This window comes from Biomphalaria glabrata, chromosome 13 (genome assembly GCF_947242115.1).
Source record: "Biomphalaria glabrata chromosome 13, xgBioGlab47.1, whole genome shotgun sequence".
Classification (NCBI taxonomy): domain Eukaryota; kingdom Metazoa; phylum Mollusca; class Gastropoda; family Planorbidae; genus Biomphalaria; species Biomphalaria glabrata.
In genome coordinates, this window is record NC_074723.1 from 30,340,898 (window position 1) to 30,363,849 (window position 22,952).

At 35.6% G+C, this 22,952-nt stretch overlaps 1 protein-coding gene across 3 annotated transcripts in view; it reads right to left on the minus strand.

Moving 5' to 3' along the window:
- Window positions 1-181: 181 nt before the first annotated feature.
- Window positions 182-22,952, minus strand: part of LOC106057390 (ultra-long-chain fatty acid omega-hydroxylase-like) — a 29,055-nt gene continuing 6,284 nt past the window's right edge. For all 3 annotated transcript variants that reach the window (XM_056007701.1, XM_056007703.1, XM_056007702.1), the window contains exons 3-13: window positions 16,987-17,134; window positions 15,508-15,695; window positions 14,520-14,644; window positions 12,402-12,467; window positions 9,802-9,925; window positions 8,653-8,788; window positions 6,977-7,100; window positions 4,713-4,843; window positions 3,744-3,891; window positions 2,376-2,441; window positions 182-1,395 (exon numbers count right to left, since the gene is read on the minus strand). In XM_056007701.1, the coding sequence (XP_055863676.1) occupies window positions 1,293-1,395; window positions 2,376-2,441; window positions 3,744-3,891; window positions 4,713-4,843; window positions 6,977-7,100; window positions 8,653-8,788; window positions 9,802-9,925; window positions 12,402-12,467; window positions 14,520-14,644; window positions 15,508-15,695; window positions 16,987-17,134 (1,359 nt within the window). In that variant the 3' untranslated portion in view covers window positions 182-1,292. The remainder of the gene's footprint in view (window positions 1,396-2,375; window positions 2,442-3,743; window positions 3,892-4,712; window positions 4,844-6,976; window positions 7,101-8,652; window positions 8,789-9,801; window positions 9,926-12,401; window positions 12,468-14,519; window positions 14,645-15,507; window positions 15,696-16,986; window positions 17,135-22,952) is intronic.

Genomic DNA, 22,952 nt, shown 5'->3' on the forward strand with positions numbered 1-22,952 from the left:
CAAAGCCCAATATTTTGACCATAATTGGATGACGTCCTGGTCGTTTGAGCTCTGTACTATCTATCTCGATGGTCCCGGAAGTAGAAATTTACATAAACAATGCGCAAGACAATAAGATAATATACACAAATTTTATTTAGCAAACACATTAAAGAAAAAAAAAAGCAACAACAAAAGTTAACATGTTTTTAAGATTTTACTTTTCTTCTACATATTAAACAGTAGATATCAATAATTGTAAGATTTTAAGTACAGCAGGAAGTTTTTAGTCATCCAATATTACGAACACATAATGTGTAGATGACTATACAAAGAAATGACCATGCCAAAAAAACTGGACAGTATTAACTTCCTCCCCCGCAAAGAACAATTAACGGTTTTTCAACTAAGAACAGGAGACACACCTCTTAAATTACCATCTTAACAAAATAAATTCTACACACCTAACCCTTTGTAAACAATGCGCCAACCATTATAAAACCGTAAACCATATCCTCTTTGAATGCCCTTTCCTAATCCACCTTAGGCAGACCCTACTACCACTACAGCCCAACATAACCAACACTTTGTACGGCAGTGCTGAACAACTGATCATGGAGAGGGTGGCACTGAACCACAGTTTACAGGGATTTAAATGCCTCACTAAAGTAGATTTTTTCTATTTAACAATTTAAGTTAATAGCCCTTTTGTTACATTGAAACACATATATCAAGCTTGTTTCATCGTTTTCTATGGTAAAAGGCTATCAAGAGAACTTTCAATTATATTAACTTCTTTATAAAATGATTCATATAATGCTACCACTACTGTCTTCCCCACTGTACTCATGTTGATTCAATCTACTATATATATTACAAATGTGTGGTTATTCTTAAGGTTGCTTATTTATATATGGTATGAGACAACCTATTTTAAAAAAATACTTACAAGTAAAAATTTATAACTTAGAAGGCTAGAAACAAAATTAAACGAAATTATTTACAAAGTTCCAGAATTCTTTATAAAAAAAAATTGTACCCTCGATTTTTAAAAGCGTTCTGTCTTTTCTGGTGCACTTATCTACCTTATGTCGTAAAATGTGTTTATATTTAGCATGAAGCTTCATAGTGATCCAGAAGAAAAGACAAGGAAAGTCTTTTATGTATTATATAGTAATGTAAAATGCTTTTTATTTACAATAATTAGATCAAGTTTGACAATTTAACATGTTTAGCTCTAAATAACATCCTTATAGTAATAGTTTAAACATTATAAATTGCTTTTAGAGTTTAAGTTGAAAAAAATTCTGTCTTTATCGTCTTGCTTTGGCGCGAACAAAAACTCCCTTCTCTGACTTCATAGTCACAACTGGCAACCTAAGAGCCTCGTAGCCAGGATCTAAACTTAGTTGAAAGCTGAAATAAATAAAAACTATGTCTGACATTGAATTATCATTATCTTTAATTAGGCTTTGTGTTCATTTCCAGATCATTACAAAATTTTTAAAAATCTGTATATAAGAAAAAGGAACATATTTTTTTTTGAAACATAATTCCCTCTTTGTGAAGCGGATGACCTTATCTTAGAAGTTGTGTGATATTTACCTACGACAAAATGACTTCTTTTTAAATACTTAAGTTCGTATCTATTAGAGTCCACATTTAGGTTGATCTAATAAATTTAATATATAAATCCGGAAGTTAGGTATATGTAGCCTATGTAGGCTTATGTATGTATGTTCCCGCATAGAAATCAAAATCGGTTACGTTGCGCAAAATTAATGTTGATCTAATCTACTATATATATTATAAATGTGTGGTTATTCTTAAGGTTGCATGTTAATACATGGAATGAGATAACCTATTAAAAAACAAACTTACAAGTAAAAATGTATAACAACTTAGAAGGTTAGAAACAAAATGAAACGAAATTATAAACAAAGTTCATAAAACTTGGTATAAAATTTGTATAGATCATGGCGGAGACCATAGTAAGTATGTTTAATGTCCCTCCTTCAACCGGAAACCCCAAAAATAACATCAAAATAGCTAAATATATCTCTATTAAAGAAAGAAACTTTTAAACTATTCGAATAAACCCATTTTGACAGTACTTTATATTAGATGTGAACATGTCGGCTTAACGGGTAAACCCATTTTCACACTCTACTTTTAATTTCTTGGCAGATTTTAAAAATTGTAAAATGATTATTCGTCAAGTTTGACAGATTTAAATTCAATACACTAGATCAGTAATACCCAAACTAAGGACCGCAGGCCGCGGGGAATATCCGGCTAGTGACCGCTAGTCTTTATATAAAATACAATGAAGTAAGATAAATCAAACATGACACAGTTGATAGAACTTATCTTATCTTATCTTATATAATACTTACTTTTGAATTACTTTACTTATCGTTACTTTCATCTCGTTCATGGCAAAATTTTGGCCAATACAGTTTCTGAAGATAAATCAAAATAATATGAAATAAACACAAAGGTGATAAAATAGTTTACAGGTAAACATAGAGATAGAATTATCTAATAAAGAGTTTTCGGGTAAAGATAGAATTAGTCGATAAAGAGTTTTCAGGCACACAATAATATAATTTCAATAATGTAAAAGTATGTATTCACTCAATGACTTACAACTTATTGAAAAACAAAAGGGGAAACTAACTCGTGGTAATAAAGGAGGCTCGAGACGAAGATTTAACTGCCACGCATTGAGATATGGTTAAAATTACATCTCAATTTTTTTTTAAATTCAATTTGCATTAGCTACATTTAATTTAACGACCTCACGGTTGTCAAGTTAATCGTGAAAATCTCCAATGGCTAAAGGTTAACGAAGGTGTCATGTGGCTAGCAAGACCTACCAGATTTACTTCATCAAAGTTAAGCAGGCACCTATTATTATTGTTATAACCCTAGTGGCGGACTGCAAGAGTTAATGTGTGCGGCCTACTGACACACATGATTCAGGCGGCGCCTTCATCACCGAGGTCACGTTTCAGGCCAATCACACAGGTCAAGGGCTGTTCAACAAGGGACATTACTGCTAATGCACGCAATATGACCAATGTTATGGTCACGTGACCAAAAAGCTTTTACAGACGAGTGGAGTCCAGGTCAGCAAGCAGTAAGGACGGTGCGATACCTTGTGAGTCCTTGAAAATGTAGCTGTACGAGTGAGAGAGACTTGTAATGTTAAGTTAGGCAGTTCTGTTAAGTACAACTAATCAATTTGAAGTTACTGTGTGTTGAATTGGCTGTTGATGTATTTGTAATTAAACCGCCACTTTGTTACTTCAAGCTCTTGTTGTCAAGTTTTTGTATTAGATGTGCTGTGTTGTGTTTAGCAGTGTTTGCAGAAGGCCTGATAGAGGAGAAACCAATTATTGAGAGGCGCGGTGGCTGAGCGGCTAAGCGCTTGGCTTCAGAACCTGGAGTCCCGGATTCGAATTCCGACGAAGACTGGGCTGTTCAATTTCGGGATTTTTTTGGCGCCTCTGAGTCCACCCAGCTCTAATGGGTACCTGACATTAGTTGGGGAAAAGTAAAGGCGGTTAGTCGTTGTGCCGGCCACATGACACCCTCATAAACCGTAGGCCACAGAAATGCTTAATAAAACAAGAACAGAAGGATCTCCTAAGCATCTTCAATTTTTTAAAAAGTAGTACAGGGTCCACGCAATGAGAAATATAGTCCGATTTGTCAGCAGCATTTAGTAAATCTAGACATTGCTAGAACTGTAGGTATACCTTGATCCAGCAGAGAATGGAAGAAACTGGAACGGGTCCATGTTCTTCTGATTGTCAGGATGGAATCTTTCTGGCTTGTATTCAAAAGGCTCTTCCCAGACATGGGGATTGTGATGGAGGGCATAGATCTGAATACTTACTCGGCTGCCTGGTAATAGAGGAATATACTTTTGAGTTACTGTAGCCTTCTGTAGTAGGCCTATATTAGGGGATTATGCATTATGCTTATTAGAATTGGATTTAAATAGGTTATTTAAGATGATCAACTTTCCCATTTAATAGGTTTTCATCGATAAAAGGTATTTAATGAGTTTAACTGCACTTATGAATGCTTGGGAAAGACCTCTTTAAACACGCTCATCCCCCAATGCAGGCTATATTGAGCATAAAGCTTACGATCTTAAAGGCCTACATTTATAAAGCTATCACCTTTTTAAGTAATCATTTAAAGTTTAAAATCACTACAATTTTTTTTTCAACAATTATTTTGTGTATGAAATTGTGTATCGGAAAATACCGGGTACTTGAAATAAGATAGTACTAAAAAAAACTACACAGATTTTGGGTAAAATACTCATCAAATAAAGTTCTGTAAATGTGTAATTTCACGCGCTAGTTTCAGGTCTTTTATTTTTATAACCCTGTATCGGGTTTTATCCCAACTACCCGTATTTTTGTGCAGAATTTTTTTCTCTATCAGGCACACTTAAAATTATAGCATAATAATGTCAGTTTAATTTAAAAAGAGAACTGAAAAATGCAAAGATATATAAGGAAAAAAGCGACTTCCGGCCCAATACTTTTTAATCAAAGAAACGAAACGGACTTGTCCAACATTGCCCATTTCTAGTCGCACAGATGTATTAAATTATTATTATATTACAAATTAGATTACATGACTGATCCAAACTAATTGACACAACTACGCTTAAGTTTAATGTGATAATCTGACATTCGTCATGGCTTGACCTGCAGGCAATGTGTAGCCTTGAATAACACAATCTTCGGCAAGTTTCCTTTCTATAACAGGCACTGTGGCATTTAGACGTAAGCTTTCTTTGATACACATGGTTGTGAACTCGAGTTTAGACAGGTCACTCCTGAAACGAAATGTATGGAAATGGCTAATAATTAATTTAATTACCACTTTTTATGTGACATATTTTTTTTTTTACAATACCTTTCAGGGGCGGACTGGATGTAAAAATCGGCCCGGGCGATTCTATACAATCCGGCCCACTAATTGGATATCAGGGCATCCAGTTCTACTAGCTCTAGGTCTACCTATCCTCAAAATCATTATTTTAAGTTGGATAATGTATCGATATTTGTAAACATCTTCTATATCTTAATTAGAAATATAGATCTTATGTTGCTAATTAGTTGCTAAGTGTAGGATGTAGACTATTACATTATATCGGAGAATGTGTTAGATTTAATTAGTCTAAACATTGTAGAGTCTGTAAACGATTTCTTTAATCACGACGTTCAGATAGTCACTTTTATAAGAGAATAGTATAAAACCTTTAACAATTTTATACGTGTCATAGAGGCATCCATGCGGCCGTTTCGGTGGCCCAACAGGCCCATTTGGGTACCAGCCCACCGGGCATTTGCCCGAATGCCCATATAGCCAGTCCGCCCCTGATACCTCTATTCAAGTCAGAACATCATAAAGGGTGGATGGCTTAAGGGTGGAAACTGGACGCTGATTTCAAAAGAATCTGAAACATTTTTTCTTCTAGAAAGTTAACAGTTGATATATATATATCGCTGAGAAAAGAAATAGCAACTTGTTGATCACACGGGGAAAACAGTTATCTTTTTTTTTTCAAGTAAAACAACTAAAAAAATAAATTATATTTAAATTTGGCTAGAGAACGAGATCTAGGTCTAAATCCAACATCGGTTTTGAAAGGACTATCGCGTTCTTGAAAGGACTATGGCATTCGAGAATTTACGAATGTAATGCATTATTTATTCTTTAGCTTAATAATTAATATTCAGGATTTTTGTTCGCATCGTTTTGTAAGTCTAGATCTAAAAGGCATATCATTAGAATATTATTAAGTGTAGTAGATCTATAGGACCTACATTCGCTTGACCAGGATTCTTTCTCGGGGGGAGGAGGTAGCGAAGTAAGAAATGATCCATCGTTTTTTAATCTAACATTCATTAGTTATTTGGAGAAAAACAATCGCTCTATAAGTTGTATAATGCGGGTATCGTCTTTTTAAAATATATATAAATATATTTTATGTTTTCTTGCCCAATGCAATGAAAGCGTCACTTTGGTGTATGTGTGTGTGTTTAACCCTTAAAACGCGTGAGGTAGTTTAGCCTCTAAACATGACAATTGTAATTCCATTTTGAATGCACTCATTGTAAAATAGCCCAGCACTTCAAGGGTTAAACACTGGCCCAAGGAAATGGCTGTTCAATGGCAGATTCAAAACTTTGATTGTGCAGGTGGCGATGTTTAACGTTTGAGGTAAATACGTTTGAAATGCTCGCCCCACCCCTTCCTAACGGGAAACTGTTTCCAACAACCCAGCACTTCCAAAATCCGGGTACTGTCGGTAGTATCTTTAAGCCCCACATGTTAAAGAAAACAATTCACGACACTGTAGACCATCAATAAAGTTTAGAAACTGCTAAATATGATTTTTAAAAAAAAAAAATAATCGGTACGTCTATTCATGATAAATAAATAAATTTTCAAAAAAAAGACCGAAAAGTTGCGTGAATCAGACATAATGCGTGTGTGTGTGATTGGAGAGAGAGAGAGAGAGAGAGAGAGAGAGAGTGAGAGAGAGAGAGAGACGGTAATGCGGGTTGAGATGTCGATCTCTCAACTTCCAATCCAAAGATTACAATATAGAGCCATCGTTAAAAACGTAAGATTTTTTTTTACTGGAAACAGACCATGGGAGAGAAAACTGGTCAGAATTTAATCAAATTGTATGTTCAGTGGCGTAGCTAAGGATTTGGGGGATGGGGTGGCTTGACCTATTTATGGGCCCCCTGTATTATGACATTCAACATCATGAGATAATGGTGTAATATTTAAAGTAATAACACAATTTTGACACTCATTTGGGGAGACCCTAAAGTGGGGGCCCGGTTGGATTTTCAAATTTGGACCCTCCTCCCATTCGTCCTAGCTACGCCACTGTGTATGTTTACACTAATGAACATGAAATGAGCGTTATAAAATTATGAATATGGTATACCACTCTAAGTTTTCTCTCCCTTGAAGTACATCCATAATTTCTTGATAAACTCTCTCCTGGTATTCAGGATGTTTTGCCAAAGAGTATAGCGTCCATGTCATGCCACTGGCAGTTGTGTCATGCCCTGGCATTATGACGAGAGAAAAACTATTTTAAATTAGATTATTTAATGCTTAATAAAAAATATTTTAAGGGGGGGGTGGAGTATGGAAAAATAAGGGTACAAATAAGATTAGAGAACTTGACCAATCATACGAAAATAAATGTTGGTAACTAGACCTAAATGTACTGAACTTGAAGTCATGGGTTAACATGCATGACTAATTTGTAACTAGACCTAAATGTACTGAACTTGAAGTCATGGGTTAACATGCATGACTAATTTGTAACTAGACCTAAATGTACTGAGCTTGAAGTCATGGGTTAACATGCATGACTAATTTGTAACTAGACCTAAATGTACTGAGCTTGAAGTCATGGGTTAACATGCATGACTAATTTGTAACTAGACCTAAATGTACTGAGCTTGAAGTCATGGGTTAACATGCATGACTAATTTGTAACTAGACCTAAATGTACTGAGCTTGAAGTCATGGGTTAACATGCATGACTAATTTGTAACTAGACCTAAATGTACTGAGCTTGAAGTCATGGGTTAACATGCATGACTAATTTGTAACTAGACCTAAATGTACTGAGCTTGAAGTCATGGGTTAACATGCATGACTAATTTGTAACTAGACCTAAATGTACTGAGCTTGAAGTCATGGGTTAACATGCATGACTAATTTGTAACTAGACCTAAATGTACTGAACTTGAAGTCATGGGTTAACATGCATGACTAATTTGTAACTAGACCTAAATGTACTGAACTTGAAGTCATGGGTTAACATGCATGACTAATTTGTAACTAGACCTAAATGTACTGAGCTTGAAGTCATGGGTTAACATGCATGACTAATTTGTAACTAGACCTAAATGTACTGAACTTGAAGTCATGGGTTAACATGCATGACTAATTTGTAACTAGACCTAAATGTACTGAACTTGAAGTCATGGGTTAACATGCATGACTAATTTGTAACTAGACCTAAATGTACTGAACTTGAAGTCATGGGTTAACATGCATGACTAAATGCATGACGTAAAGGGCGTAATCATCTTCTTTTTTTGAAGTAACGTCTGTATTTTATAAGATAAGAAAAGAGACGAAAGCTGAGCTGGCTTGTTCATATTTAAGGGCATGACTATCAAATGTCATCCTTCAAGGTACAGTGGAGGAAGCACGAAGAAAGGATCCGTCCAAAGAAAAGCTGGCTGGACATCGTAACAAAATGGACCGGCCTCACTCGTGATTTCCTACTAAGATCAGCTGCTGACCTGGACAATCAATAATTGTGCAAAGTTTCATCTTCATCCGAGAATGGGAAGTGGGAGAAATAACGCGCACCAGACAGACAGACTGACGGAGCATTAGCGAGGTAACAAGCAAAGTATAGAAAAAAATCTTTTTTACCAGACAGACAGATATATTGAGTTGATATACGCTTTGTAAAAAAATGGATTGTTATTTTGGGGATTATCTATTTTTAGTATAAATTATCTCTTAATGATATTATCAAAGGAATTTAGACTACACAGATGGTAGAGATGTGTGTGTTTGTGTGTGTATTACCTTCAAATAAGAAAGTGTCAACTTCATTTCGTATCTCCAACAGACTCAGCCCAGCACCATCTTCATCTCGAGCTGTCAGCAGCGTGTCTAAAAAGTCTCTTACTTTGCCCTGATGCATTAGAGTTGGATCAGTTTCCTGGGAACGTTAACGATGAATTTCAGTGGAGAATAGCTTAAAATCAATGCTAAAATATTTTTAGATCTATTAACCATGATAAGTTTAATAAGGTATAAAATCAATGTTTACCTTTACCAGGGGTGAACTGGGTATCAAAAAATCGTCCCGGGCATTTCTATACCATCCGGCCCATAATTTATATTTTATAAAATTGACATCCAGTTCTAAGACTACCTGTCCTCAAAATCATTATGTTAAATTTGATAATGTATCGATAGCTGTACACATGCTTACAGTGAACACTATGTCCTTATAAAGAATAAAGACTTAAGGTTGCTTTTTAATTGCAAAGTCTATACGCCCTAAAAGGATGAAGCTCTTGGATGTAGGCTATTACATTATTTCGGAAAATGTGTTAAGATTAAATAAGAAGGCCTTAGTAGAGTCTGTAAAAGATTTTTAAAAAAAACTTCGCTCAGAAGCCCCTTCCCCTGAAAAAGGAATACTATAAAACATTTAACAGGGGCATCCATGCGGCCCTTATCTTATAAAATACAGACGTGATTTCAAAAAAAGAACATGCTTACTGTGGTCCTACCGGCCCATTTGGATACCGACCCAACGGGCATTTGCCCGAATGCCCATATAGCCAGTCCGCCCCTGTGTCCTTTACCGATCAATAAGGTATAAAATCAATGTTTACTTTGTGAGTTCAATAAGGTATAAAATCAATGTTTACTTTTTCAGATCTTATAAGTCTATAAGATGTGTATGAATGCAATGATTTGAATAATCCGGATCACTGGAATGATTTAAATGATGTAAAATTTTCTTATAATTTGAATAATATTGAATATATATTTTTGCAGAAAATAATAAAGTTCAGTTTTAATGGCTACCAAATCGTGCATGTGTATATGTATTTCTATGCATTGCATATGGAAATGACGGTAATGAAAGTTTATTTCATAAATGGAAAATCCAGTTTGTTCGTCTTGTCAGCTACTTTGTGAATAAAGAAAACATTTTACCAGTTCTTTCCTTCTTTTTTCTATTACTTCCTCTGCTACTTTGTGGGCGACATCACACAGCCTATAGAATTCTCTCCCTTGAGACGTGAAGCTATAAATAAACTCGCTGAAGTAATGTGGTTTTCTGAATAGGAATAAAAATTACTTTTTACACATACATTTTGTGTTTCATTTAGTTCTTAATTCTTACGACTTAAAAAGTTGTCACGGAATAAAATATATACCAGTGACGTCACTATGGGGTGCGGTCCGCACCGGGTGACACCCATTAGGAGGGTAACACCCGAATGGAAAAATTGAATATCGGCAAAAAACTAGAAAATTCAATAATAAATAAATCATAAGATATATACCCAAATTTGTCTAGGCATATCTAGTACTAATCTAGATCAATATATTTTATTTTAGACATAACTGTATCTGTATATACAATTCCCTTCCTCGCTCAACAGAGGACAACAAGCAAATTACAAAATCGCATGAACTATTGCAGCGTTCCTCAAGCCGTGGTGGGTGTGGGGGTGGGGGCACCCCTTGGGATGGGTGTCAACGTTCTCTCATGAGGGCTCGACGTCTTAACCAATGGGAAGAGTTGGGGGGGGGGGTGAAAAAAATTCAAATCATTTTACACGGGTTAAATTAACAAGTTGTCTGTTCATTGTAGTTATCTATCAAATTGTGACTATTAACCCAGAGAAATGACATTATCAATGTTTAAAAAGTTAAAATAGTGTAAGATAAACACTTCGTATCATCTACTAATTAGGATCTTTAAAAATGTTTACCAATTTTGTGTGAGGCGTCTGCAAAAATATCGATTTAAAACTTTTTGAAGAAGACATCTCTAAACGTCTCTGATGACGTGATTCTTTTTGAATGGTCAGAATGGTCAAAATTCTCTTTTCAGAATGGTCAAAATTCTCTTTTCAGAATGGTCAAAATTCTCTCTTCAGAATGGTCAAAATTCTCGTTTCAGAATGGTCAAAATTCTCTTAAGTGTTTAACATCGTTATGTTGACGACCTTCGTGTGACAAAAACTAAAAAGTTCGAGGCAAGGCTTCTTACTGAACATGAAGATGATCTTAAGACATGCGTGCGCTAAATGTACCTTGAACATCTCTCGCATAAAGTATTGGCCAATGCTGCCTCCTTCTTTAATAGACTTAATTTGAGCAACTTTTTTTTTAAAACTAGTATAAATAGTGAGATCAGGTTCCAAGAAAATATTTCTTTATCGAAACGTCTCACTATGTTATAATTTAACATTGACATAGGCTCTTCTTACTACGAAAAGAAAAATGCATTGAAGACGACACAAGCTGAGAACGAAGGAAAACACTTGGAGGAGCTAACGGCGCTTCAACAGACCATCTTGCTGAATGGATAGGGAACCTTATGTCTCTCTAATACTATCTCCAGAAAGAACTTTTTCGGTTATACAAAACAGTTTAAAATTATGTACATAGCACTATTTCTGAAAAAAAAAATTTAGTGGGCGGGGGAGCCAACGGTAAAAGTTTGAGAAACACTGCCTCGAATGTATCTCACACTTCAGATAGGGCACGTTCATCTCTTCCTAAATGATTTTTTGTTTGACCTGCAAACTTATTTCTAGTAGAAATTGTACATGATGTTTATAAATGGGTTTCTGAAGCTCAGAAATACTGAAAAATACTTGGTGCCTGGGGCTTCGCAACGGACCTTGATAGATGATCTATATGCGCTCCCCGAGACCAATAGATGACTAAGGTAGCGGCAAAGTTACATTTTCCCCTTTAGATGGCGGTAAAAGTTTGAATGAGTCAGTGTAATATTATAACGTTTTCGTCTAAAAGTCCAACAAAGGAAACATGTTTAGGTCATTTTAATAAATATACATTGTAAAATATGCAAAACTGTCATAAACAGTAGGGTTTTCAAATAGAATTGACTAATTTTACAATTGTGCAAAAGTCGTTGAAAATAGGTAATTAGCTTATGTATTGGTTCAACAAAATGAATTTCTATTGGGAAAAGTCGATTAAGTTTTTAGGGGGTGTGACATGCTGCGCTAACCGCACCGGGGGCCACTGACCTAGTGACGCCACTGATATATACCACATTACCACATAAGACAACAAAACTGAGATGATCCTTTCAGAACCATAACGCCATAAAATTTTTCCTCTCTTGTTCTAGATGTTGAAAATCATCAGTTGTATACAAAGGCCATATTTAGGAAGACGACAGGCTGGACCTCTTGCGTTTTGTATTTAGAGAGGGAGCTATGTGGTATATTTTAGTTCATAGCTTCTGATATTCTAGCTGAAAATGTTGAAACCTGTTTGCCTACCTTCACTTCGGATCCATGACCGGACCTGTCTGAGGCTACTTCTGAGTTTGTGTAATAACACAAACTCTCTTTGTAATATTGTTATGTTCTCTTATGTTAAAGTTTATGAATTATATATTCGCAACATGCAAAAGTAAAAAAACAACAACCTAAAAAATTACTCAATCACCTGGATGACTTCTTCATGTTATAGGTGCTATAGAGATTAATGAATGTTTTAATACTTAAGACTACGAGAGATTTTTAAATAGATTATCTGGGACTCACAAGAACCTATCTCCGGCCATGAGCTGTATTTTTTCTATGACTGTAGAGTAATCGTCTGGTGACTTTCTGAGACAAAAATAAACACAAATTAAAAAGTTTTTTTTATGATAAAGAAAAGTGAATACAAAACATTCAAACCAAGCTTCTTATGATTTATATAACATACGAAAATTGTTATCTCTGAAGCGGCAACGCTGGTAGGGGTAGTCATTGTTTTTTTTTTTTTTTTTTTGTTTTACATATTTCAGATGTTCCCTAAAGAGTTGAAGATTATTTCTTAGTCCAAACCTTCCGCAGGACGACGGGGGATGGGAGCGGGTAAATCCAAACGACAGTCCAGCACGCAAACTGCACGGCCAGGCTGGGTTATACCCTGCTCGCCGCCATCCTCCGATGTCCAACGAGAAGTTAATTATTTTAAATCCAAACATCCGAAACATGTAATACAGAAAAAAAAAACATTTTTGTTTTTACAGAGGAAAATGAATTTTTGAAACATTATTTCTTTTGACAATCAAAATAAAATATTGTCTATAATATTCCTTGCGAATAGGCGGATCCGATAGAGATCCGACTCCGACGGGGGCCACCTATGTAATCTATTTAAGATATGGTTTTACTTCAAAAGTTAAAGCAGGACTTACGAAACCTCGATGCGTCATTTGTAACGACGTGGTTTTTTTTATCAGCATCAATGAATCTGAACAACATGAAACGTCATTTTGATATCAAACATCTGAGCTATGCCGACAACGACATACAGTATATAAAGCGACACATACAGTATATAAAGCGACACATACAGTATATAAAGTGACACATACAGTATATAAAGCGACACATACAGTATATAAAGTGACACATACAGTATATAAAGTGACACATACAGTATATAAAGTGACACATACAGTATATAAAGCGACACATACAGTATATAAAGTGACACATACAGTATATAAAGCGACACATACAGTATATAAAGTGACACATACAGTATATAAAGCGACACATACAGTATATAAAGTGACACATACAGTATATAAAGTGACACATACAGTATATAAAGTGACACATACAGTATATAAAGCGACACATACAGTATATAAAGTGACTTGAGTCAAGAAAACAAGTCTTCCCGCAGGAAGATGGGGGATGGGAGTGGGCTGGGTTTAAACCCGAGACCATCGATAAACCCGAACGACAGTCCAGCGCGCAAACCGCAAGACCAGGCAGCCATCCATGTGTACTATCAGCTGACAAGTGTTACACAGGCCTGTTCGTGTGAACACTTCCATTGTAAATCACCCGTGATGTGATCATCTAGAATGAACTGGCGATGCTCGAGCGTATTTGAGAAGGCCCTGGGGAACGCTGCGTAAAGAGCGGAGGTGCAGGATGATTCAGATTAAGTCTGGTACAGTGAGCCCATTATGAAGTCGGTCCGGTAAAGTAGAATCCAGGACAAGACAGAGAGGCCAGTAGAGTTTGTTTAAGTACAGTATCTACGGTGAAGCAATTGATCAGTCAGAGTTTTGTGTTGCCAATTGTACAGCATTAGCTGTGAAGTAATTAATATTACACATTATAGTGCTAAGTTATTTTGGAGACCGACTTGTCAATTTGGTTATATCATTCTGTAGAGTTTGCTGAGATCCTGATATAGGGACTCCTTACCATATAAATATAACAGTTATTGAAAATATACTCCCGAAGTCATAAATCCGGCTTAATAAGCGAAAGTAAATATTTAGGTAACAATAGAAGAATGAAAATATAGCGCAGTAAAAGCTGGCATGACCAGGCGAAGAAGTGGCCCCTCTGCTTATTGATGCGCTTTTAATCCTTTGTTCTTCAAGAATTGCATTGACGGTAAATTGAAGAGTGGAATCAGAAAGTATAATTCCCCTTTCAGACCTTGCGAACTATAGGGCAGATGATGTTATGGTCTTCTGTTGTTTTTTTTGACCGTCGGATAACAAGGGTGTCATGTAGCCAGCACAACGAGAAGCCATTACTTTCAATCGGTGCGAGGTGTCTGCGCTGAGTCCTAGAATTCAATTAACAGAACGAAGCTTAATAAATCTAAATATAGAATTAAGATTTAAAAAAATACCTTACTCTTTGGTCTGACAATTGGACTTGTAAGAGAAAGCACATCTTAAAATGATATCTAGCGCGTCTAGATTAATCAGTGGGTACAGGTCAAAGGATTGATCTGTCTTGGAAAGTTTCTTCATCTTTTCCTAAAAGAAAGAGAAAAAGAAATGACAAAATGAAGAGTTATCCATAGGATATTTGGGAAATATATTAATTTGACAAACTTTGATGAAGAGAAAATGCTTATAAAAATGTATTTGTTCTATGTATGACTGGCATACTAAGTTTATCTACAGAAAACGAAATCTGACGCTATGGTCTAAAGACGAATGATGGTCGAATGAATAAAAACATGATACTTTGATTTGATCTAAGGCACATTTCTTATTCTCTATGCTGGGACAAATTCTTACTTCCCTGGTGCCATTGGAGCATGGAACAGGCTGGCTGATGTAGCCAGTAAAACCAATAAGTTTTAGTCTCTAATTAAGTCATGGGTCAGCTTGGGACGAAATGATCTTTTTGTTGAAGTAACTTCTGTAATTTTAAAGATAAGATTCAAAAGAAAATGTTCAGGATAATTTCCTCTAAAGAAAAGGCAGTGGTGCCGCGGCCCGCAGGGTACATGTAATATATTATATTATAGACCAGCGGTTCTCAACCTTTTAGGCTCGGCGACCCCTTTTTACAATCCCCCACTCTGCCGCGACCCCCCCCCCCCCCCCACACAGCAATAGAAGAATAGGCCCAAATATCCATTTTTTCGATGGTCTTAGGCGACCCCTGGCAAATCGTCAATCGACCCACAAAGGGGTCGCAATCCACAGGTTGAGAACCCCTGTTATAGACAGTAGAAGACGTTTATTACCATTAGATTGACCTAGGCTCATTCGTAAGACGTAATTGTCGTGTAATTATCTTTTTTTTTTGAAGTAACGTCTGTGTTTTATAAGATAAGATAATTCGTGAATAACGTCTAACAACATAGAACTAGAGACTAACAACTTACGATCAACAAATCTCCACTCTGGTTGTAAACGTCTACGTATTGTTTCAATATATCAAAATGAAAGGCGGGAGTCAGCAGACGACGACTTCTGGCCCACTTTGCCCCATTGGCTATCAACAAACCTTCACCCAGCCAACGAGTCAGCATGTCGTATCCCGATGCTAGGTAAGAGCTTCGAGGCTTTGGTGCTTTAAAAGAAAATAGCTCTTGTAGAGTGCTAAATATGTAGAGTGCTAAACATGTAGAGTGCTAAACATGTAGAGTGCTAAACATATAGAGTTCTAAACATGTAGAGTGTTACACATGTAGAGTGCTAAACAAGTAAAGTGCTGAGTGTGTAAAGTGTATGTATGTGTAATGTTAATCGTGTAGGGCGCTAAATGAGTACACTTTTAAATAAATAAAATGCTCAGTATGAATGTGTACGTATGTATAACGCTAAGCATGTAGAGTGTTAAAAAAAAGTAAAGTGCTAAACAAGTACAGTGCTTAGTATGTAAATTGTGAAAAGTGCTAGAATGTAAAGTACTAAACATGTAAATTGCTAAAATTGAAAAGCGATAGCATATATGCAGGGTCGGACTGGACTGGGTGTCGAAATCGGCCGGACATTTCTATACATTCCGGCCCATAACTTGTTTACCATACCCAATTCTAGGCCTATCTTCAAACTTATTATGTTAGGTTTAATAATGTATCGATATGCATGCATACAGCGAACTCTAAATCTTTATAGAAATATAGGCCTTATGTTGCTTTTTAATCGCTAAATGTGTAGGCTCTAAAAAGGATGAAGCCTACTAGTAGCACTATCTACGGATGTACACTATCACAATATTTCGAAAAATGTGTTAGATTAATATAGCATTACACTGAAGGAGCTGTGAAAGAATTTTTGTTCACAGAACGCTCAGAGGGCACTTTTATAACGTTTTATAAACCTATATCAATTTGATAAGTGCCATTTGGGTACCGGCCCACCGGGCATTTACCTGACTGCCCATATAGCCAGTCCGCCCCTGCATATAATGCTATTAGAGCTTGGAATGAGTAGCCTGGACCAGCAAAGAAAAACCAATAACTTGGCAGAATTTAAGTCATTGGCTAACATGCATTACTAGATGCATGACGCGTAGGACGTAATTATTGTATTGTTTGGGGTAACGTCAATTTTATAAGATAAGATTCTAATTCTTGCTGAACCAAAAAAATCATAAATAATGTCTGGCTACTTGAAACTTCCGAATTAGTTTAACAAGACTACAGAGGCTCAGTTTCATTAGACTTTTATAAAAATTTGAGTTAATGTAGTTCGTGAAACGCGTGTCAGAAATGATACGGCCTTCCGGATGGTTTGGAACAATTGAGATAATGTAGTTCGTGAAACGCGTGTCAGAAATGATACAGCCTTCCGGTTGGTTTGGAACAATTGCTATACTAAAAAAAATAAGTAAAGAAGTTAAGGTCTTGAAGACTAACCGGAAGATTTGACCACCTGACGAACAGAGTCTGGGTGGAACAGGTTGACAATTGGCACCAGTGGTCCAAACCATACCACATGGAAGTACTTGAACTCTTCTGAACTTTTGACCTCAAAGTCAAGGCCAGCCTCGTTTAATCCTGGATACTGTCAAGGTACATTCTATTAAGGCCAATTATCATGATGATTTAACCGAGAATATTCGTAAAAGAAGGCTTCAACGCTGACCCCGCAACTTGTGTCCAGTGGTGACCAGTGGCTCGTCTCCACTTTGTACAGACCTGTGACGTGGTAACAAGCTATTGGTCTAAACTGGTGACATGTTCATGTTGCGACGTTGCTGGTCAGTGTTCGGGCATTCTATGACGAAGGTCTCGATTAAACTCATTTAGATATCTAGTTCAATATTTAAAGAATTGTTTCATAAGTATGGTTAGATTATGCTTTTTAAACAGTTTTATGTTGTTTTTGCTTTCTCATGATACATTTTGCTTGTGACATCCAGCTGTTACATCCTTGGGCTTTTGCCTCTTTTACTTGCCTCTATTGTGGGCTTCCTTAGCCTCTAGTGTGGGCTTCCTTAGCCTCTAGTGTGGGCTTCCTTAGCCTGTTGTGGGCTTCCTTAGCCTGTTTTTGGGGGGTTCTCTGCCTCTTTTTGTTTTGTTTTTTTGTTTGGCTTGTTTTTTTTTATTACACCAAAGAAAGACAAAAACTAAACACATTTACATATTTAATTTTAGAAAATGTAGTTAGTCAAACTTCAACATTTTAACACAGTAAAAATCATGATTAGATATACATATCAATTAATGCAACATAATGAGTAATATTAACAACAATGGTAATTCTTTCTGTTCACTCTTGCCTCACTTGCTTGCAAGATTTTATTTCTATAAATTAACATATCTTATTTGATACTAATGATAATCTAGATGAATATATCTAAAAACAAAGCACTTTCTTATGAACAAACAGAAAACATTTCAAAGACCTATATTCCAGCACTTTCGGTATGTTTGTGGATGAGAATGCAGCAAGCCTTCCTAAAGAAAGAACAAGGTTCATGTCATAATATTTTTTCCCCTCCCTTCTTTTGATAGTTTTGGATTGCCTCCCTTGAGACCTGGAAAATTTCTTACTCATCCTCAAGGTAGTAATCATATCACTTCTAATTGATAGGCGATATCATGTAAAAATTATTATCTCCTTATGTATAGAGTGATTGAATATGCCGTTTAACAGTATATAATTGACAAGAACTAAAAACAGGTCACAAATGCATTTCATTTATAAACAGTTCTTTAATCTTATTTTTAATCTACTTAAATTAATCTTTATATATTATAAACTTATAGTGTACATTTGATTAGTTATGTTAAAAATTTAAATACATATTACACACGTGTTTTTACTTATAAAAAAAGGTAAATGTTTGTAAATAAGGTAATTTTTTTTTTGGTAATTGTGTCCCCATTTATAATTGTTAAAAAAGCATTCAATGCATGCTACTAATTCTATAACTAAGAATAATCATGAATATGTATAATTGTAGAATAATTGTGCCATGTGAGTGACAAGACAAATATAAATTTACTTGAAAAATAAATAGATTAGCTTGACCCTCCCCCCCCTGAACTTTTTTTTTCTTTAAGACAACGGGGAAGCACCTAACTGTGGTGTTACAGTTTGAGAAACGCTGGTACATTAAAGCTACCGAGGGAAAAAGTAATAGTAACACAAAAAAAAAATATAGCTTTTATGTAGCGCTACTTTCATGCTAATAGCATGCTCAGAGAGCTACAGTCCAATGGACTAAATGTTGTTTGTTTACGATTGGTGAATGAGGTCCATCTCATTTGTGGACCAAGGGGGGAGGGGGTATCTGGGAGAAGGATTTCCGTGCTGCCTTTAGTCGCTCAGTAAACACAACCCTGCTCGAGCCTCGATCCCCCTTTATAGGGGGGGCTTAGCTTAAACGTACTTAGCCTCTCGACCACGCTTCCTAATAAATAAATACATCTTTGATTTAGGGTGGACTTAGATAGATCGGGTCATTTGAGTGGATCAGTACGGCCTTTAAGTCGGGATTTGATTGACAGCTAACGTTGCCATTTGATATTTTAAATACTAGAATCGAACGAACAGCTTCCGTGTTTGCATCTTCATTGTTTTAGTGATAGAAGTAGGCCTAATGCTGAGGTGGACGACTGGAATTCTATTTGTTTGGACCAATGCAATTATTTTATTATTATCTTATCTTATCTTATCTTATTCAATTCATAAGTGCTTATTCCGTTAGAAAAAAAAACGCAAAAGTGAAGTAGAGAAATACACCGGAGTTCGATTATCGAAAGAAAAAAAAGGAAATATAAACTATAGTTTGCACTGGACTCTGGACATGTAAATGAAGAGGAATATTTTATTTTATTTACAGGAAACAAAAAAAAAACACACTACTACTACTTTATAAAGATTGCTTCATTGCCACATAAGAAAGATTAGGTTCCTTGCCAAATAAGAAAAATTATTTCTATGCCACTTTAGAAAGATTGCCTCATTGCCACATAAGAAAGATTGCTTCAATGTCATACAAGAAAAATTGCTTCATTGCCACATAAGAAAAATTGCTACAATGTCAGATTAGAAAGATTGCTCCATTGTCACATAAGAAAGATTGCTTCATTGCCACATATGTTAGATTGCTTTAATGCCCCACGATAAAAGTCGGTAACGAAAATGACAACATTATAAATATGCCAAAGATTCGTTTTATTGAAAGTGTTTATTAAATAACACAGTAGGAGCAATGTTGGGTATCAATGGATACAATGTAAACTTGAAAGACTTAAAACATTGAAAGAAGGCTTTTCTTATTCCCCAACGCAAACAGGCTCCTTGAGTCAATGTTATAATCAACAATTAGATAACTTATCTTTAAAATTTGAATATTTCTAAGTACTAGGCCTACTTGTTATTTTAAATCATTTGTTCTAACTTGTTTGCAATGATATAGCAATATAAACACTGGAACTTTGAGAAAAGTATTTTCATATCTGAAATAAAAGTGGTCAGTACCAACTTAAAAGTAACCAAAAACTGAATGTTTGTAGGTTGTTGTTTTTTTTAAAGTTTGGTATCTACATGCTGGAACACCTGGCAAACTAACAATAATATCTTTTAAAAACTTAGCTACAAAACAATAAATGTTTTCGGCTCGTTTCACGAGAAAATGTTTGTATAAAATTGTCTGCCCAAAGACTAATAGAGCCCTTGAATAAAACAACAGATCGCAAAAGACGACTAGTTGATCTCCAGAACCCCAGAACAAAACAAAACAAAAACCTAGAACAAGATACAAGGTCCTCAGGGCTCGCAAAGACCTTCCTTTAGGGAACAGTTCCAGGAAAAAAAGAAGAAGAGGCAGACAGAGAAAGCGATGGGAAGACAACATAAAAGAATAGACGTTCCTGCCACTGAAAGAGATTCTACCAAAGGCAAAAGATAGAGAGGAATAGAGAAAGACGGTCTACAACTCTTGTGTGGTTTAACAGGGATAGGTGAATATGAAGGAACAATATAAATAGATTCTCAGACTAAAGACTAAAACTAGTAGTGCTTTTGTCAAAGTTGAGAGATCCATAAGAAAGAGCAATAAATCTTCAGAAAAATAGTAATTGATAAATTCATAGAAAAATACTAGTAGATTGTTTCAACCTGATCCAAAGATCTCCAGAAGATTCCTAAAACGTGATTAACTGATCCCAGGAACAACAAAAATAGATTCTAAGAGCAAGAATGTGAGATCCCCAGAACATTATTAGTTGGTCATAGAACAAGACTATTAGATCCCCAGAACATGACAAGCTGATCATAGAACAAGACAATTAGATCCCCAGAAAATGACAAACTGATCATAGAACAAGACTATTAGAACCCCAGAACATGACAAGCTGATCATAGAACAAGACTATTAGATCCCCAGAACATGACAAACTTATCATAGAACAAGACTATTAGAACCCCAGAACATGACAAACGTATCATAGAACAAGACTATTAGAACCCCAGAACATGACAAGCTTATCATAGAACAAGACTTTTAGATCCCCAGAACTTGACAAGCTGATCATAGAACAAGACTATTAGAACCCCAGAACATGACAAACGTATCATAGAACAAGACTATTAGAACCCCAGAACATGACAAGCTTATCATAGAACAAGACTATTAGAACCCCAGAACATGACAAGCTTATCATAGAACAAGACTATTAGATCACCAGAAAATGACAAGCTTATCATAGAACAAGACTTTTATATCTCTTTTATTTCATACATAACATCTCTAACACTACACACAAATGTCGTGAAAAACTTCCAAAAAGCTGAAACAAAGCGTTGTTTTGTCAAGTAGTTAGGCCTATAAGAAGTTGTTTGTTTCTTCAACTCTAACCTATGTAATTGAACATCGAATATAAGAACACTCTCGTCTCATATTTTTTATTTTGTAATTTTAGATACATAATCTAGATCTAGAAAGATCTAGGTAATCAATGTGTAATCTAAATTCATGAGATAATGTTATTTCGATCTAGGATTTTTAAAACATCATCTCAATGGAAACTAACAGGAAATGGGTTTATATCATAGATCTGCGTAAAGAATAAATACATAGTTCTGTTATTAATATTAATAATAGCCCATTGTATTTAAAATCCACAAAATGGTATTGCATTAATTTTAAGCTTTGAAAACTAAAGATCATTACTAAGACAGAAAAGATCCATTTTTCTAGATTCGGTGCGACTTCCCTTTCAGCTTGAACTGAGTAACGTACATATCAATATATAAATATATATATAGGTCTGTGAACTTATCACAATCGGATAAGAATTTGTTTCCGTTTTCCAGTCTAGGTAGAATATTCATAGGTCAGTGGGCACAACTTAATACTTATGTAAGACAAATCAGCTACACTCGGATATAGTATAGGCCAGTGCATTTCATAACAAAATTACACTTACAATTCTAGACCAATTTTTTTTACATCGTCGGCAGCATTAAGGTACAATTAAGCGTCCTTGACATTGTAAAGTATGTCGTGAAAATCTCCAATATCCACTGAGGTGAAGGATCATAATTATTACTTTCGGCATCATCAGTTTTATGCACACTATTAAATAGACAGCACTGTATTTGGGACAAGACTTTGGGCTAGCGTTCATAGTGACGGTGGACGAATGAATAGTTTCAAGATTGAATAGGTGAATACAGGTGAAGAGAGATGTCTTTGTATCGCGAAGTTGTGTATCCTGGGTACACAGACGATTCTGACCGTAATGGTGAAAGAACTAAATCAACAGTGGGCCTCAATTTTATTATAACTTTGTATTAACCCTTTCTCTCTGTAATTATTTACCACATTCTGGTGGAATCAACGCTGGTATCGTCAGTTAGGAGAGAAAGAGTTAATAGGCTAATAGAGAACATTGTTAGCGCGTTCTTAGCTTTTGCATCTCGGCTTTAGTTTAAAAATATTTTGTTTTCAAAGCTTATATGGTAAAGCGCTGGCTTCTGAGCCGGGGGTTCCGTGTTCGAATCTTGGTGAAGACTGGGATTTTTAATTTCGAAATACTGGGCGTCTCTGAGTACACTCAGCTCTAAAGGGTACCTGACATTAGTTGGGGAAAGGGAAAGGCGGTTGGTCGTTGTGCTGGCCACATGACACTCTCGTTAATTATAGGCAACAGAAACGGATGACCTTTACATCATCTGACCTATAGACCACAAGGTCTTAAAGGGGGAACTTTTACCTTAAACTCGTAAACTAGAAAAGATAATGAAAATGCGAAATCATAATATTTTAGACCATTCAAAGTTCTGATGCAACGACAACTTTTTTCCTTTCTAAAAGTAAAAAATTTAATTTTTAAAATCACCTATGCAAGCAGTTTTTTTCATAAAA